Source organism: Euprymna scolopes, chromosome 3, assembly GCF_053919585.1.
Source record: "Euprymna scolopes isolate OS-2025 chromosome 3, ASM5391958v1, whole genome shotgun sequence".
In the NCBI taxonomy this organism is placed as follows: Eukaryota; Metazoa; Mollusca; class Cephalopoda; order Sepiida; family Sepiolidae; genus Euprymna; species Euprymna scolopes.
This window is the reverse complement of record NC_136484.1, coordinates 77497211-77511968: the sequence shown is the minus strand read 5'-3', so window position 1 is coordinate 77511968 and position 14758 is coordinate 77497211. Positions and strand designations below refer to the sequence as shown.

General features: G+C 33.7%; 1 protein-coding gene across 1 annotated transcript in view; it reads left to right on the top strand.

Annotated features, from left to right (window-relative positions):
- Window positions 1–14758, top strand: part of LOC145256388 (uncharacterized) — a 215744-nt gene that overhangs the window by 140965 nt on the left and 60021 nt on the right. Inside the window, exons 10-13 of the mRNA XM_080115240.1 lie at window positions 2144–2254; window positions 4551–4622; window positions 9302–9352; window positions 13517–13581. Coding sequence (XP_079971366.1) covers window positions 2144–2254; window positions 4551–4622; window positions 9302–9352; window positions 13517–13581 — 299 coding nt within the window. The remainder of the gene's footprint in view (window positions 1–2143; window positions 2255–4550; window positions 4623–9301; window positions 9353–13516; window positions 13582–14758) is intronic.

Here is a 14758-nt window from a genome sequence, read left to right as displayed (position 1 = left end):
GTTGATGCTAGGTGAAAGCAATCTGGAAGTCAAGTCTTCTGACCACAATGAAATATGATTTCTTTGAAACTATTGTTATATCTGTCATTATATATGGCAGTAGCACCTGGACTTTTACCAAAGGAATGGTGAAAATTATGTGTGTCCTATTGAGTCATTCATTTAGATAATCTAGTCCTATCCAAGTTCCACCATAACGGATCTTGTTTCACCATCTACCTAACACTTAACCCTTATTCTTGAATGGTCTCCAGGCCTTGATAAGTGGTAAAAAACAAAACAAAAAGCAAACACTAATGCTAAGAGATGCTCTTAATATATATCTCTTTGAAGCAATGCCCTACAAGAGCTCTACAAACACCTTCTTCAGATTTCAGCTCTGATTAAAGATAGAAGAACCAGGTTAATTGGTCACTGTTGGAGGAGATGAAATCGTTTGCAAATTATTTTACTCATGTTCACCCCAAACAAGGCATATTGTCACTTGGATATAAGGGTTTACTATTTGGACCCTATACAAAGGACTATGTAAAGAGATGAGGGAGATGTCTGTTCACATTACATTTAAACTTCAGTCAGGCAAGCAGAAAACAGCAAGGGAATTTCAGTGTCTACAAGTTTGAGGGAAGAATTTATTGCATTAGAAAGCTTTCTGGCATCTAGGAACCTTTATGGTGAAGGGGTGGGATCTTGCTGTTGACAGGTTTGTGGTGGGTAGTATGTACGTCGAAGGAGTACAAGTGCAATAAGTTCATTGGAGCATATTCCATGAAAATACTAGTAAAACAGGCACAGAGATGCAACACTAACAATGAGACAAAGGTTTGTGAATGTCAAAACAGGGCTGTAGAACTTAGGTCAAGTAACCAATAGAGAACTCATAATGCACTATTTAAGACCTACCAGGTGTGATGGAGAATAGAGCGAGATGGCATGAGTCGAGAAAATCTTTGACTAGATGATAATTTCTTGACATCTATTGGTTTTATCTCTTGAATTTATCCTACCTTGCACAGAATAAGAGTAGATTCTTTTGGGTCGCTGCAAGGATGCTTCATAGATTAAAGCTAAGCAATGAATAGTCTGGATTCTGATACATGTTAGCCAGTGCTTTCTTTAATGCAGGGTTCATATTGAACAGGATTTTTTCACTCATGTAAAATTAACCATTGATGCTTGTTGTTGAAAGTAATGTAATCAATGGATTATTGCTGATTTTGTAGAAGGGGATGAATTTCACATTCTATACTAAGCTTTACAAATGAAGAAAATATATTTTTCTATACAAAGTCTGACCATACTTTTCAAAAATGTGCCTACCTTTTAAATAATAGCTATCTGAAAAATATATTATGGTTGTTCCAAAAGGAAAGCGTCCTATAATTTTTGTTTGTTAACTCAAAAAGTTGAAGAGCTATGAAGATTGGAGTGATACTATTAAAACAAGTGACCTTTTTTTCTCCAAAATTTATTTTTCTACAAAGTCACCACCATTCTCAACACACATTTGCAAAGAATTCAATGATGCATGTCTGTTTCTGATGCACATCCCTGACTTAGTCTTAGACTGTCAATATCTGCAACGGAGAGATGAAGCTTACAGGTCATAAATGCATAATTTCAATTATCATAACAATGCAATTTGCAATCCACTCCGATTCATTTGTGCAGAATAAAAAATAATATGAGGTATTAGTTTTGGAACATCTCTTGTATATCACTTCCAGATCCTCTAGGAGAAACCAAAAGTACAATTGAATAACTTTCCAGAACTTATCAAATGACTATTTTATAAATATATTTGATGGCACAAAATTGTTATAAAACAAAGACTCCCAACAAATCCCTATTGATAATAAAATTCTATAGTTGAGCTTCTTTAGACTATACAAAATTCTGCTAATACAAATTTCTGTGGGTTTAACTGCAAAAAATAAAAATACATGTTTAAGAAAATTAGAAGCATTACCATACTGAATAAATATAAAAAATTTTTTTTTTTAATTTTGTTTTCCTGATTTCTTGAAAGTTATTATTTAAAAAATGTTTGTTTTTTTGGGTTTTTTTTTTCAAAATAATTGAATATCTTGTTTTTATATTATAAAATTATGTGATAAATTTCTAATTAACTTTTTCCTTTCAGGTTCGAATGGTGTCACATGATCGTCAAAGCCTTGGTTATGCGATTAGTACGCTGATTCAGTTATTGCAGCTTTATAAAGATGATAATACAATAAGTGTGCCTGTGTTAGAGGTGAGTTGTGTAGTTAAATGATATGTTGTATATTAAAATCTACTTTGATTTAAAAAATATCCTATAATCATAAGAAATATAATCATTCACTAAATCATTGAAGAGCCATTATTTATTTTTTATACTATCTTATAAGTGAATGACTCATTTCATAAAACCTTATTATAGGTATGAGAGATCATCCATCTTTTCTCTTGTAATAAATTACATTAACTGTTACAACTTGAATGAAAAGACTAAACCACAAGTTATCTAAAAGTATGCTTTCATTTCTATTTATTTCTCTCTCTATATATATTTATTTTGTTATAGATAAAATAGTTATCCAGACAAGTGGCTCACCATTACTGTGGCTCATCAGTGTGGCTAACTGAGATGATTTAACCTCTTGATATATTATTTACCTTCATGCCAGGAGGTTAGAGACAATATCAGGTGTCACTTTGAGAAGCCAGTTCACTAGGATAGTCTCATTTTGACCGACAAAATATGTCTGAGCAGTCCTCGTCAGCAATCCCTAGTAGGAGCACCATAGATGATATACAGTAAATTAACTCCTGAGAAGGTTGACCTCCTAGGATTGAATGGAGCTGTATGTCAACTTTACAGTAACAAAACAACTGTTGGACTGATTTGTACCATGCTTATATATATATAATTATTTACTATAATAATTATTAAATACCTACAGACACTAGTGTTTCATTCTTTTGGGAATCTTCAGTGCAGAGTGTCATGATTAGCACCAGTCAATAAATTCGAACCCGGTGACAGAACCATCTCTGGCTCCATTAGCGAGGACCGTATCCATTCGGCTACCATCAACCACGTGAAATAACGTTGAAATTTAAACATTTTATTTTTAAATGTTTTTATGTCAGTCAGAGTGATCTAATCATTGTATGATGCTCTAGGTTGGAACGATAAATTTGTCACCCTTAAGAAAACAACACTACAGTTTTATTTTAATAACTTTTATTGAAAAAAATCAATTCCGGTTACTTTATTATGAAGTAGAGCTGACATCTATTCAATATGGCTGCCTTCAGTTTTTATCACCACCTTGATATGGCTCTGGAACTGGGAGCATGCCTTTTCCACAAGTGCCGGTGGGAGCTCAGCAAATACTCAGCTTTGGTGTTGTTGGAGATCATTGTGGTGATGTTATCAATGTATGACACTACAAAGTAGTTCAACAAGTTCAGGTTGGGGGAGAAGGAGAGAAGGGTACAAAGTAGTAGCACTCGTTTTGAAACCAGGCTGGATCTCTTTGGTTTTGAAAGCCGGCACCGAGTCCTGCTACCACACCTAGGATCTGCCAGCGGCCATCTGATTGCACCAGGGGATCACCACCCTCTTCAGCACATCCAGGTACACTTTGGTGTTAACTTTCAAGCCGACTTCGAAGAGGTGAGGTGGCTTGATATGGCCCTCACTTGAAACCAAACCAAAGACCATAACCGTGGCCGGAAATTTTGTTGAGCTGTGCCCTCAAGCGTTGAACCATCTGTATTTGCATTTTGAAGGTGTAGGCAGTGGTCCTGTTGTCATAACTTGGATCGGTAGAGAGTATGAGTTGCAATGCGGCGCATCTCCTAACTCGCTTGTTGAACATTGTAGTAGATATCTTCTATCGCTCTTGAGATTTGTACACAACTGGCCAACTAGTAGATGGTCTGCAACAAAAATAAAACTGGTTTTCATCAAACAGAAATGGAATCATGTCGTTTCTTGTAGGGTGACAATTGAATAATTATTAATATATATATATATATATATATATATATATATATATATATATATACACATGCAAATGTGTATATATATGTGTGTATGTATATTTATATATATATTAATAATTATTCAATTTCATATCTGTATAACTGATAATTACACATTAAATATTTTTTCATTTAATATTAGTTGAAAAATTTTGAAATAAAAAAAAAATGTAATAGGATATAATCAAGCAAAATTGTAAAAAAATATTAAAAAAAAAATATTTCATAAGAATTTTGCACAGGTAATGTTTTCATAACAATACAGTAACTCAGGGTTTAATGCTGTGTGTAGGAAGACACAATTCCTCCTTCATTTCTGGGCAATGCTAGGTATCCCCCCCCCCCATTTTTCTTTTTATTATCTTTTAACTGTGTTTAATAAATTTATTTAAATAAGCATAACATTTGTATACAATACTTTCCAATTCTATTAGGTATAAGCATATTATGGTGATCAAACCAAAAAGAAAAATTTTTTCTCTGTGTTAAAATGTTCAAATGTCTGTATTTAACAGATAAATGATTCTCCATCATTGCCTTACCGAGGTGTCCTTTTAGATGTATCTCAAGGACGAGTGCCTAATTTGGTAAGTAAGAATGTTTTTTAACATTTAAAAGTCATATTTATTAAGCACTTGTATTTATTTTCTTTCTGGTATTCAAAACAAAGTTTCTGTACTAATAAAACTATTAGATTCTTATCTAATAGTTTTATTAGTACAGAAACTTTATTGTGGATGTTTGTTTCTGTGTATATGATGCCAGGTGACACCAGATTGTCTTGCTGGCATACTAGGAGTAACATATAGTTTACATTTGGTAAGAATTTCACATATCCAGAGAGATGATAAAATAATTTCTTGTTGCAGATTCAGAAAAGTAAATCTTTCAAATGTAAATGACAGTTAAATCATCATTTTTTTACAGCCATCTGTTGAGTATTAAGAAAAATAAAGTTAAAGACCTTTTGCAAAGCTTGATAATATAATTTTTTAGACAAAGAGAGGGGGGAAAAGGATTCTAGAGAAAAGAAAGAAAAACGGAAACATTCAGAAAAAGAGAGAAGAGAGGAGGAAGTGCTAATCTCAGAGAGAGGGGGGCAGACTTTATTTATTTTCATAAATACAACTGGGAGAAACTTTGTTTGCTGGCTTTGAAACAGCACATGTTGAATTTTGGCTGACAACCCAAAGCTGGAGACCTCCAAAAAAGCAAAATGAAAAAAGCGACTTTTCCCATAACCAGTTGAGTAGACACACAAAAATAAAATTTATCTGAACTCTTAGAGCTAGCTTGCCACAACAAGTGCAAAAAAAAGTGCAATATCACAGCAAGAGAGAAGCGGAAGCAGACAACAACAACAAGAAGAGAGATGGGACACTTTTTTGATTCCTTATTATTTTTGCTAAATTTTGACCAGCAAAATCAACAAGCCTCACTTCTAGATCTATTTTTGACCACAGTTCCCAATGATTGTGTAACAAATGCCCATAGACCTCTTGAGAATGCTGATCATGCTGTGATAATGGTAGAAATCACTCTAAATTCTTGACCCAAAGCTGAAGAGCCATTACTCAAAATGACAAGATATTATAAGAAGGCTGACTAAAAAGCCATTAGAGATCTCATCAGAGATGCCCCATAGGGAAATATGTTTTCTCTTCCCGCAGAACCTCACTCTCCTCAATGGTTTACTTCTACTTGTGCAGCTGCCATTGCTCAAAGGCAGCATGCATACTGCAGATTTATCAGACATAAGTCCAGTACAAACAAACAAAAGTTTCTTGAAGCTAGAAGTAATTGTAAGAAAGAAATAGCGACAGCTAAGAGATAATACACTAAAGCAGACCCAATCTCATCCCAGCTGTGCTATTTAAAAAAAAACCTCTGAAGTTGCTCCAGTCCTCTCCAAACTATACAACAAATGCCTTAACAAATCTTGCTTTCCTGACTGTTGGAATACTGCTTCTGTGGTACCAGTTTACAAGAATTCTGGCGAAAGAACTGGCCCATTAAATTATCGTCCCATTAGCCTTCTACTGCTTTTCTCCAAAATATTTGAGTCCATTATTAATCAAACTCTAGTTCATCACCTTACAGCTGCTAAACTTCTGACCGAGTAACAATATGGATTCAGGCAAGCCCGTTCTACAGCAGATATGCTAACAGTAGTCTCTGAACGTATATACCATACACTGGACAAAGCAAGGGAAGGTAGAGCGGTAGCCCTAGATGTATCTAAGGCTTTTGACAGGGTTTGACACGTTGGTCTCCTAAGGAAAATCAGATCACACAGTATCACTGGACGAATACTTAACATAACGACAGTCATCTAAACAATCTATCTATAAAAGTGAACATGTCTGTCTGTCTGTGTACATTTCCCTACGCAATAACTCAATTTTTAGTCTACAAACTCGAAATTTGATATACAAGATACTGAGATTTGGGAAAATCTATGTAATAGGTTTTTGGTCAGAAATTTGTCTAAGGAGTCAAAGTTCAACGATTTGACCTTTGAGAACTCTACCAAACTCCTTTGACAATTTTGGCTCTAAACACTTGACATTTTAGAAATAGGTTCCTTGGACATGGATCTAACTTAATAACTTGATTTGAGCACAAAACAATAAATTTTAAGGGGGTCAAAAAAGGGGTCAAAGTTAAAAAAAAAGAATTGACCTCTGCAGTCTCTACCAAATTACTCAGACAATTTCTGGTCTAAACATTTGAAATTTTACATAAAGGGTATTCAGAAATAGGGCAAGCTTTTTCATCGGTTTCAGTCAAAAATTTTCAGTTACCAATACACAAATATATGTATGTTTGCATGTCTGCCTAAAATTTTTGACAGAGGTGACAGATTTTACCAAGATCAGTATTGTTTTAAAATTCGACCTTTCAGACAACAAATATTGAAAAATTGGCTAAAAACATTAATATCTTCACCTTCAACTAGGCACTTTTCTACAGGGGTCAAAGTTCAATGATTTAACCTTTCAGAACTCTACCAAACTCCTCTAACAATTTTGGGTCTAAACACTTGAAATTTTAGATATAGCTTCCTTGGACATGGATCTAACTTAATAAACTTGATTTGAGCCCTAAACAATAAATGTTAAGGCATCATAATAGGGGGTCAAATTTAAAAAAAATTGACCGTTTTTTTTTTTTCTTTACTCAGCATACACCTCGCACACGGGCAACGCCGGGCACCCATGCTAGTATATCTATAAAAGTGAAAATGTCTGTGTACATTTCTCTACCAAATTACTCTGTCAATTTTCGGTCTACAGACTTGAGATTTGACATAAGGAGTATTGAGATTTGGGAAAATCTTTTTAATCAGTTTTTGGCCAAAAATGTGGCTTTCAAGGGATCAAAGTTCAACAAAGTTAAAAACGTTTGAAAACGTTACCAAATTCCTTTGCCAATTTTCGGTCTAAACACTTGAAATTTTAAATGTAGGTTACTTGGACATGGATCAAACTTTTTAGTTTTATTTGAGCCTCAAAAGATACATGTTAAGGGGTCCAAATTAGGGTCAAAGTTAAAAAAAAAAAATTTGACCTCTGCAGTCTTTACCAAATTACTAAGCCAATTTCTAGTCTAAACATTTGAAATTTTACATAAAGGGTATTCAGAGATAGGGCAAGCTTTTTATCAGTTTGGGTTGAAAATTTGAGCTGCCAAGGGGGTCAAAGTTCAAAAGATTTGACCTTTGCGGTGTCTAGCAAACTACTCAGCCAATTTTGGCTCTAAACATTTGAAATTTATGCATAATGGGTATTCAGACATGTGGCAAGCATTTTAATCCGTTTTTGGGGCAAAAATTTGGCTGCTAAAGGGTCAAAGTTGAAAGAGTTTACCATTGCAGATTCTACCAAATTTCTTCACCAATTTTGGGTTTAAAGACTTGAAATTTTAGATGTAGGTAACTTGGACATGGGTAAAACTTTGTATTTTGATTTGAGACCAAAATAATCAATGTTAAGGGGTCAAAATTGGGGTCAAAGTTTAAAAAAAATTGACCTCTGCAGTCTATAAAATTACTCAGACAAATTTTGGTCTAAACATTGGAAATCTTACATAAAGTGTATTCACATGTGGGGCAACTTATGAACAATACATAGGGCTTCAGAAAAACTGGGCTGAACTGCTAGTATGATATAAATGCGGGTGTACTTCAGGGGTCGATTCTTGAACGTGTATTATTCCTAATATTCATAAATGATCTCCCTTATAAAATTGTCTCTGAGATAGGTATATTTGCTGATAACACCATGCTCTGTAACAGGCACAAAGGGAGAGTAAGTGAACACATATCTAAGGAAATGGCACAAACACTAGAGGAAGACCACCAATAGTACTGTAGTGGAGTAGGGACAAAAATGGATGATCACATTTAATACTGTCAAGACTAAGCTTGCTTTTTTTCAATAATTAAAAGAAATCTTCTTAACCACCAAGAGCTATAGCTAAAGATACATTACCTGAAAGTACTTCTTTCAAACTCCTCGGCTTAACGCTCACAAGGAACATGAGTTGGAACAGATGCATCGAGAGCATGATCAAGATTGCTGCAAAGAAGGTGGGCTCTGTCTACCATGCTAGAAAGTTATTTATGACTGAAAGTATCCTGTACCTCTATAAGGCCATCGTTCGTCCAAAACGGCAAAGTCCCACCCTTCTAGATGTAAGAAAGCCTTCTACTCTAATAGTTTCTTCCACTAGTTTGCTATTGCGTATTAATATTCTACTGTTAACATTTAGTTTTCATGTAGCATTGTTATGATTTCATTAGCGACGCTCAGCATAATCTGGCTGTTGATGTCATGCTTCAGGGAAAGCCGAGCGAATGCTGAGTTACGTCTGGTTCAGTGGATACATTAGTCCTGACATTTTGTATAAATTCCCAAGTCTAACATAAAGATTCTTGAGTTAAAGAAGATGCATTTGAAGGTCAGAGATTACAATGAAACGTGTGAATAACATCTCAGATTAGAATAGTAGCTTGAATAATTCAAATAATAATTACCGATCCTCATCAAAAAAATTCCCTCCTCTTCAAAATTTACTTCCAGTTTGTTCTTTTTTAATTTTTTATGTTAAAGATATGTCACCTTGATTCTTCAATAACCTTTTAAATGTTTCAATCATAAAATCTCTTAATGCATATTTTATACATGAGAAATATTTGCTCACAAATTGTGTTATCAGTTCTTTCCTGACTTGGTCTTTCCTGTTTTCTTTGTTTTACTTACAGGAAACTTTAAAATACATGCTTGACAATCTATCTTTGCTGAAAATGAACCAAGTAAGTTAATGTTTTGTCTCAATTTTTAAGCATGAGGAGTTTTTGTTACATTATAAAGGTATCTTGAGCCAGACTTGAACTTTGTTGATTCGATCGGCATTAATCAGATCTGAGGTGACTATCACTGGAGTCACAGGTCAAAATTGAGAAATGTTAGATGGTTGATGAAGAGCTTTCATATATTGCCCCTTAATGTAAATATCCCCATTTGACCCAACAAGCAGTAAAATCCACCTCTTCATAGATATCCTTCTATGCGAGAGGACTTTCTACTCTGAAATTTTCTTCCCTCATACTGCTAAATTTTGGAATTCCCTCCTGCTTCCCTAATTATATTAACATGTAAAAATTTAAGTATAATATGAACAGACATCTTACTACCCAACTTCCTATAAGCATGGTTCCTAATTGATAGCAGTTTGCCTAGTTTTCGGGGTGAATCTAAAAAAAAATATGTGGAGGCTGGAATTTTACATCTTCAAGGGTAGTGTACACATTAAATTTGTTAAATTATGTAATGAAGTGACTGTATGTTATCTACTTATTTGTGTGTTCTCTATCTAGCTGTGTATTTTACTTCTTTATTTATCTCTCTTTACGGCCTTATTTATCAGACCCATGACCGTCTAGTTAGTGTCTATTTTAACAGCATGCTCATCTAGTCTCTGGATGTGTGTGTGTCAGAAGATATGATACAAATATACATGACGACATACCTGTCTTCTGCTGCTTGTCTGGAAGAGATTCACTGACCATCTTGAGGGAGCTGGTTCTGTTATAATCAAAGATGCATGCAAGACAGGAACTCCAGATGACAATTGTTTTTTATCTGTATTTTTTTATTCACTCCCAAGTGTGTGTTTTCATCACAGCAGACTGGAGTGAATGCTGATCTTTGGTTTGTGGTTCCATTTGGGAACCATTGCCCCCTTTTAGGGAGACACTTCTCAATACATCCTATCTCTTCAACATCCTAAAATTAACCAAGTTACTCAAAACCAGAACCCTTGACACGTCAAATCTGGTTCCCATTCGCACACTTCATCGGGGCAACTTGATCGGTCACAGAGTTTGATTCATGTCACAGCATGACCCTTTGACCATCTGCACTTGCAATGCTGGCTCCTTATTGTTTCTCACAATTCATCTTTGTTATTCCGCTAGATTTATAGAGATAGATAGCTGAATAATGCTTTCTAGCCAGCTTTGCCTGGCGATTACATAGAAAATTGGCATTTAATTATAGAAAGAATATCCCTAAGAACAATTCATCTGAAGAAAACCAGAGGAAAGATTGAAACCTTGTATAAATTTGAACATCAAGTTTGATAAAGACAATAATTTGAAGGCAAACAATAAGTGGAGATTCAAGTGTGAAGAGACAAATGTTACTTAAAATCTTTGAACCTAAAATTATAAAATAACATTTTTTATTTAATTTTGACCTGTTAGAATCAATATTTCAGTTTTTATTTTCTGATGTCAATTCTTTTAAAATGAACTTCACTATTGTGTTTTATGATATTTGAAATAAACTGAATAAATGTGTTTTGATGTGTTCAATTTTAAGTTCAATTGATCTGTTTAATTTTAGGTTCAATTGATCTGTTTAATTTTAGGTTCAATTGATCTGTTTAATTTTAGGTTCAATTGATCTGTTTAATTTTAGGTTCAATTGATCTGTTTAATTTTAGGTTCAATTGATCTGTTTAATTTTAGGTTCAATTGATCTGTTTAATTTTAGGTTCAATTGATCTGTTTAATTTTAGGTTCAATTGATCTGTTTAATTTTAAGTACATATAAGAAGAAATGTTGTTTGACACATTTTAATTCATTTTGAATCCTTCTTCTTTGTTATTATTCTTATTTATAACTTTGATTTATATGGTTAAATGGCAGTTTTAGTCATTTAGAACTATGACACTATTGGTGTCATGAATGCATGCAGCGAGGTGCATATTGCGGTGAGAGAGGTTGTTTGACCGGACGGGATGTGGTGAAGGAGTGCAGAGAAATGCAAAACCTTAGCTAGGAAAATAGGACCAACCGCCAATATGTCATTATGAGCTTGTTAAAGGCAAAGCAGATGTTATATTGTCTCAAAAAGGGAGACAGATTTGGAATTATCTACGACATGTCAAAAGAGATGGTCGTATTAGAAGTGACATTAGATGATAACGGACCACACACACAGTGCTGGACAAAGACAAACCCCTGGGGACTGCCAATAGATATCAGTGTGAACAACCACCCCCCTCCCAGGAAAGGGTGAGAGAGAGGTGCTGAGTGGTCAAGATGAAAGGTAAGCTCTAAGAGGAAGAAAGAAAGGGTGTTTGTAACCACCCTCTGAAGGAGAGGTGGGGAAAAGGGATTGGATTTAGAAAAAGGAATTCTAAAAAGAGTAAAGTCGTAGCCAGCAAACTGAACGGCTGGGCTGGTCAAGCGCTCCCGATTTGGGAGCCCTCACGACCTGATGTTATGATGTTAACTAGCCTGTATTAATGGGAAAATCTGTGACTTTACTGATCTGGTCTTACATCGTTTCAGTGCTATAGTCAGTCACCTCAAATTAGACAGTAGCTGTTATGAAGTAATGAAATTAATAAATGGTTTGTCATTGTTATAAACCAGAATTCTGTTTGTGGTGAGGACTCTTCATTTTGCAGCAAGCCGCAAGGACCAGCGGAGTGATTGATGTACCCGGAGACTACCTACACAGGGTAAGAGACGATTCGATCAAGAGGCAAGCGCCCCACCATGAAAACACAGTGGGTGAAGACGATCAACAGGCCAACTTGTGACGGGACAATGTACGATCGAAAGAACACCGTCATATCGGGTGGAATCCGACGAGTTAAGGACATCCGGTGTGGTTGGTGCAGTATCGGTCTCGTTATAGAACTACTTTAAAGTTTCACTGCTCACTCATTTTCTGACCAAATTTCAATTATTATAGTTTATAGATCACCTTCTCAGATATATAGTGAACAAAAATTTTCAATTTTCGTTCAGTAAAACAAGTTATGATGAATTTACTGGCGTTCAAAATCGTAAAAAAATGTAAGGTGAGCAATTTTTTTTTTATGACTGGTTTCCATAGCAACCACATTGCTTCAGTGACTACTGTTGCTACCAATTCACTGCTCTCGCGAAAAGAGAAGTAACAAGTGAAACAGAGAGCATGAAAGAGAGATAATTGGGAAGATTTTATTGAAAGCAGATAAGTGCCGTACATTGTTATTACATATGTGTTTATGGGGGCAAAAAAATAAGACTGAAATTAAACAAAGAACAAGTGAATTTATTAGAAGCCTGGAAAAAATCATGGCTTACAATAGAAAAATGCGAGCATGAAAAGTAATATGATTAAGCTTAAACATTGAAAAGTAAAGGACTAGTTGTTAAAACTGGAAAAGATAAGGACAAGATATTCTAGTAAAAAAATATAAATTTATAACTTAAAATATTGCAGAATTAAGAATTTTTTTTTTTTTTTAAATTCAATTTATAACATTATATAATCAATTTTTAATGCTGCAATATTTTAAGAAAGGATACGGGAATTCCAAAGTTTAGTAATATGAGGGAAGAAACTTTCAGACCAGAAAGTTCACACATTAAGGAATATGTACAGTGAAGGGGTGGGACTTTGCTGGTTGTTTGGTTAGTCAGGTGCATTTACATTGAGGAGTTGGGGAATCTATGAAAACTTTCCATCAGCCATCTTCCCATATTTCTCAATTTTGACCTGTGACCAAATAACTTGATAGTAAAAAAAAAAAAAAAATAAAAAAAAATAAAAAATGTAAAGAAATAAGGAAACTAAGAAATAAATATGTCATTCTTGAGACGATTTAAATCATAGGAACCCTGCTTTCAAATTTTAGGATGCCCACTAACAACAATAAATATTTTATAAATGTAACCAAAACAAACTGACGAATAAACTACTAATCAGTCTATCTTCTGTGACTGCATTGATGTTTTTATAACCCCAATGCTTGTTTAAAAAATATATAATAAGAACTTTATTTTATATAAGAAATTCTTTAAGTTTGTTGAAGTATCATTTCAAATTAAGCAATAAATAACTGAAAAAGTTTATATGCCATAAAATCATTATTGATGTTTTTAAGATTTATCTTTTTCTTATTTTGATCTAGGTCCATTTGTATACAAGGTTCCGTCATCCATTAGATTCAGTATGGCAACTTTGTTATAGTTGTAGGTAAGTGCTTACATTTTTTTTTTTTAAGTTACTAAAGTTGTTTTTTGAAATATAAAATCATTAGAGTAGAATTTCAATTAATTTTTCATGTTCACTTTTTAATTTTTATTACAATTTTTAAAATAAATACTTATGAATTTAATAGTATTTATTTTGTTATGTAAATGAGAACACTTTCAATAGTTCATATTTACTCTTAGCTAACTTTAAAAAAATTATATCACTACATGGTTTTGTTAATTAGTTTTATAAGTGTTTGTTAATTAAGTCTGCTTGAAATGGAAATCTAATGTTTCCACTTCATGTGGTGAGATTTTAATTAAATGTTATGTTAAAGTCATGTTATGGCACATTTGTTTAGTGTTTATAACTGCTTATTTCTCTAGCAATGATAACAAAAATCTATATTTTTTGTACTGTTTTCTTTTTAGTTGTTGATTAAAATTAAACTTTTTGAATTATTTTCATATTTGAATCTATAATCTCCTATATAATATTTTAACTACAGAAATTCCCCTCTGGACCAAAGTATTGTAGGTTTGCAATAACAGATGCCACATACTAATTCATTATATCTCAGTTATTAGCCACTATCTTATGTAATTTTCAAACACAATTTTAGACACATTAAGTCGTTATAATAAAATGCTACATTGCATCTCGGAGAAACACCATCGCAATCGTACCATCTATAGAGGAAGGAGTCTCTATTTTTCTCTATAAATATTTAGTCCTCCCACTGCTACCATTTGACATCGGGACCAATTCTACATTTTCCTACAATACTTTCATTGCACCCATCATAACTCGTTAATAACTACATACGCATAATCTTTCCATTTCCTGATTCAAAAATAATAAATTCTCCCTTCTCAAAATCCACCCACTCTGATTGGCTGAGACCTGACAAACCTATTATTCTGAAATCCACTTCTTCGTACATAAATGAATACTCCAGAAATTTTCCAATATGACGTAGCTTACTAAACTACTTGTTTGTTCATATGTTTGTTTTCTTATTAATTATGCTTTCTGTGGAGTATTTTGTTTAATTCTCTTTTTCAAACTCATTATTGGCACTGCAAAGACATTAACCTTTTTTTTGTTTGTTTGTGCTTTTTTATGTAAATTTTTTACCTTAGTTTCACCTCCACAATTTGCTTTAAAATGCCGACTT